The sequence below is a fragment of the Gavialis gangeticus genome, unplaced genomic scaffold, assembly GCF_001723915.1.
Source record: "Gavialis gangeticus isolate Ggan-Ray unplaced genomic scaffold, GavGan_comp1, whole genome shotgun sequence".
In the NCBI taxonomy this organism is placed as follows: domain Eukaryota; kingdom Metazoa; phylum Chordata; order Crocodylia; family Gavialidae; genus Gavialis; species Gavialis gangeticus.
In genome coordinates this window covers 116,530,319-116,534,860 of record NW_017729025.1, presented here as the reverse complement: position 1 = coordinate 116,534,860, position 4,542 = coordinate 116,530,319, and the positions used below count along the sequence as shown (strand labels likewise).

The 4,542-nt window shown below is 40.7% G+C and overlaps 1 protein-coding gene across 2 annotated transcripts in view; it reads right to left on the bottom strand.

The window, feature by feature from the left end:
• PRMT3 (protein arginine methyltransferase 3) overlaps window positions 1-4,542 on the bottom strand; it is a 167,424-nt gene that overhangs the window by 52,823 nt on the left and 110,059 nt on the right. For both annotated transcript variants that reach the window (XM_019519469.1, XM_019519470.1), the window contains one exon: window positions 875-1,062. In XM_019519469.1, the coding sequence (XP_019375014.1) occupies window positions 875-1,062 (188 nt within the window). The remainder of the gene's footprint in view (window positions 1-874; window positions 1,063-4,542) is intronic.

The window sequence follows — 4,542 nt, the reverse complement described above, 5'->3', positions numbered from 1 at the left end:
AAAAAAAAAAAAAATCAGCACATTGTTGGGGTACAAACATATACAAAACAGGCTTGTACAAGGTATTTTTGGCATCTGTGGATACTTAAAGCTCCTCAGTTGCCAACAAGTCTTGAAGTTGTTCCTAACTCATGAGAAGATTGCAACTCAGAAAGTCCAGCACTAATACTCACGCCAAAAGTTTCTCAGCTGTATTTTCTTTCAAATGTCTAGGAAAGACTTAATAGGCTAGCTGTTCTTGTATTTGACAAGGCACACAAACGAAAGTTAGGGGAGGTTTTGGGAAATAATTTAGGCAAATCACCACACTTCAAAATTCACACAAGTTCATGCTTTAGAATTTAACTTAAGCTACTAACATGTGTTGTTTGGAAGGATCAGTATGACATAAGAATGATTACCCATTTACATGGAATGCCATTTACTTTGAACTCACTCATGTCAACAGTTACTATGAGAAGATAACAGTCTGACTCACGAGGAAAAAAAAAGATGTAAGCAGACTAGTCCAATTTATCAAGTCATAGCTATAAAGTTATTTATTTTTTCACAGAATCTGTCTGAGGGCAGTAAATAAAATGGACTAGGAAGATGGGCTTGCTTGAGGAAACAAAAAGACAGCAAAATCTTATTTATATAATTGGATCTAAAAAGTTACTAAACAGTAGCAAATGCAAGGTGCATATTCTGAAGTCAATGCTGTGGACCTTTATTGAGTTTATTTTCTGCTACAACACTTCTGTAAGTTAAACTGTTTTTCCACATTAAATCCAGTTACATTGGAGACTATGAAAGAAAATAAGAATTTAGCGATACATCTCTGAATAACAGTAACAATAAACAACAATTTTAAATGAAGTATTTGGTAAAGTACCTTAATGACACTGGCCTCAGATATAAGCGTGTCTGGATCTAAGAGCTCCACGACAGCTTCGGGTAGGACAGCCTTCTTCATGCAGGACATGTTGAAGCCATATACATTATCCCAGAAAGTTAGTCTATCTGCATGCTTCTTCATATCACTCACAGCCACTAGACTAATTGTGCAGATGTCCGGGTAGACTGCAACAGAAAGAGATTAGTAAAGTTTTGTTTTGGACATAAAATAAAACCAAAGCATTTGAAGATATGTTAAACTCTTAGTCATTTTAAGAATAACAAATAAAAGAAACTTAATTTAGTACTTACACAAGGTCCCCCTGCCTTGCATACTGTAGCCATATTTATTCACATACATACGAGGTTGTGGTAGCAAAGCTTTTCTTCCCATGCTACATGAATGATGTGCCTCAATCCCTTTTAGGGAAAGATGCTACTAGCTTTGAATCCAATTTTCAGAATATGGTATAGAAACTTAGGGTCTGTGGAAAATGACTTGGGCCATCACATTTAGTTTGGTTCAATGCTAGAAATGCCCACAAGCGAGTATATCAAAGCCTGAAAATTCACTCAAATGCTATTAGTGAGAGGCCAATCAAAGAAACCCAACAACTGGAAAAACCTACACCCTCAAATGTGCACAACCATCAAGAACACTTTTCAGCAAAATCAAAGTGCAAAATACTTGCAAAAAGACCTTCTCACAGAAGTCAGAATGCCATGGTTCTTATTATGGGTCCTGTATTTATCTTCCGCCTTAGTTTCTGCCTGGTAGATGCCTAATGATATATTTTTTTAAAATCCTTTTAGCTACTGGAGAAAAGAAGGATCTCCCTTTCATCCCTCAAGAGTGCCTTTTGTTTGCTGGGCCTCCACCTTACACATACTTCATTACTTCTCGCTCAGTTGTCAGCTGGTGGGCACAGCTCTAGAGCCTGTCAGCATCCATTAGTGGTTCCCTCCTTTTCCAGTAACAGCTTGTGGACATGTCTCTGCTTACAACTTTCCCAAACAAAAATGGGAAGCATCAGTGTGGGAGTGGCCAGCTTGTGGTATGGGTGCCTTAAGTGACACAGGCAGCCTCTATGCGTGGCGCACAGCAAATTAGGGGAAAGGACAGGCATCATAGCAGCAGACAGGACAGAGAGCAGAGAACCAGACTGGACAGGAAGCAGAAAGCAGGGCAGGAGATCAGACAGCAGGCACAGGGCACAAACAGCACAGCAAATGAGGCAGGGGAAGGGGGATCTTAGTGGCACTTGGGGAGAGTCTGGGGCTAATTTTCAACATGCCAAAAAGGTTGGCTCTCACTGCATAAGCCAGTTTAACAGCTGCCTAGCCCTCTCGGTCTCTTGTCAAATTTAATTTAGCTAGTAGAAAAGTAGGAAAAAAAACAATAATACTGGAGCTGGCTGTGTGCAAGCTAAAGGAGGACTGTACATCAGTTTAAGTCCTCACATAGTTCAAGAAGCAGTGCTCCAAAGGCTTGCACATTTACCAGAAGAGATGTTTACAGCTCTCTCCATGGAGAAGTTCCTTACCTCGTTTTTTAGGTTTTGAGCTTTTACAGGAGGATTCACATGAGCAAAGAAATGCAGATACTTTAATGCAGATTTTAAGTAACAAGTATACTGCTCTTTATAGAGCACTGCAATATATAGATAGGCACCTACTCAATTCATGATTTTGTGGAAATTGCAAAATCAAGTATTGTCCGTGAAATCTGCAAAAAAGCTTAGTAAAACAAAATGCTGGCTCCCCAGTGGGAGCCAGCGGTCCTCATGGCCACTACAGCTCAGCTATGCAGACCAGCCACCCCCATCCCTCGCCTCCGAGAGGGCTGCCTGTTGTGTAGCCCCAGCTCTCGGCCAATCAGCAGCAGGCCACATGATGGACAGCCCTCTTGGCTAACCAGTGGCAAGGGGGCCAGGCCACCAGATCCCCTTGGCCAGAGGCATGGGGGGGCCCCCTGCAGCAATAACTGTGCAAAAATGGTGGCCGGCCTTGTGATAGACATGTGAAATCAGCCGCCTGCCTCCTCGATTTTGATAGGTCCCTATTTATAAAAGGCTGAAGGTGATGAAAATCTAGACAGTTATTTCTCTTCTCTTCACTAAGAACAGATAATCTGTAAAATTGATTCTGCCTCCAAATTTTTGTTAAAAGTGGCACTTCACAAAAATGAACCTCACAGAATCATTGGCACGCTGATTGACAAACACCCCAATACACCACATTTTTCCTTTTAATATTCTGAAAAGAGAAAATAGCAAAGTGTTAGATACATCTTAAGTAAAGAACAGGAAATGACGCTCATATGAACTGGCAGCAGATGCTTCTTGTAAAGAAACTACTCCCTTTCAAGACAGTTTAAAAAAAAAAAAAATCAATCTTAAATTTGGGAAGATAAATCTATACAGACAACCAAACATGTTGTAACAGAGACACAGTAGCTTTCTGGACAACATTTTAAACGGTCTTATTTTAACAAGGCTTATAAAAAGCTATGTATTACGTATTCCAACACCTTAGTGAATAAATCTCATCCCAGGTGAGGAACACAAGGCCAAGCAAGAAAATTTTCCCAGAGCAGATTCTGATTAACAAAAGACAAACAAAAAATCAAAAGAAAAGAAAAAAAAAGGAAGCACATTAAAAGGACAGCAGCTCAACATGGACTGTTTGAAGCACATTATTTAATTTTGGCATGCTTGAAAAGTGTCACACAAAAATCAGCATCTAGTGTTATGACAGTCTGAGAAATTTCTGCGATGAGTAACAAGGGACGTTCACTTCTCAAAATTTCCTAATTGCTGCTCTGGGTCCGCTAAGTTTACCAGCTACATTTCATTAGATTCTGCCACGATGGACTTCTACACGTCCTCTTGCAGCATAGGGGGCACCCTAATCTGGATGCAGACTATGAAATAAATGACAAAGGCAAGTAAATCCTGAATTCTCCAGGGAGTGCCTAACACAGTCCGTAGAAAGAGTTCCAAAGCAGCTTTAGGAATTGTTTATTAGGGCCAGCAGAGGAAGGGAAAGTTGGGATGATGATATGCATATATGCAGCTATATTGGGTAAGTGCAGGGAAAAGAGGACAGAGGAAACAGATTCTATACCTCAGCACTAGAAAAAAGACATGAGAGCAAACAAGTGGCACTGACGCTGCAAGAGGGAAAAAATAAACAAACAGAAAATCAACGTAAAAACAGTTTACTACTTTGTAACACCCCTAGCTTGGATGGGGCCCATAGTTCTGGGCTGCAGTGGCAAAACGGACATTGTTCATTATGCATGTTAATTAAACTATAGGTTTGGATATCCAACTGCTAGTAAATCACTTCCTCCGAGTGCCAAACTCCTAAGTCAGTTGCAAAAATTATTATTAATCGATGAGAATGAGCTCTAAAGAGCAGCTGGAAGGTCAACACTAAGGACTCCTACACACATGCACAGAGCTGGCTCCAAAGTGCTGGAAATCGAGCACATCAGAGCAGACTCGATTAATTGAGTCTGCTGAAGCACAGAAATTGACTGGTTCCAGCAGCCTTCCACGTCATGTGCAGTGTCCCCATGTGTCTCTGTGCTGAAAAAATGGTGGCAGGGCGCTTTGATATAAAGCGCATTTAATGAGCTTTAGTTCAAAGCGCTCCGCTAGA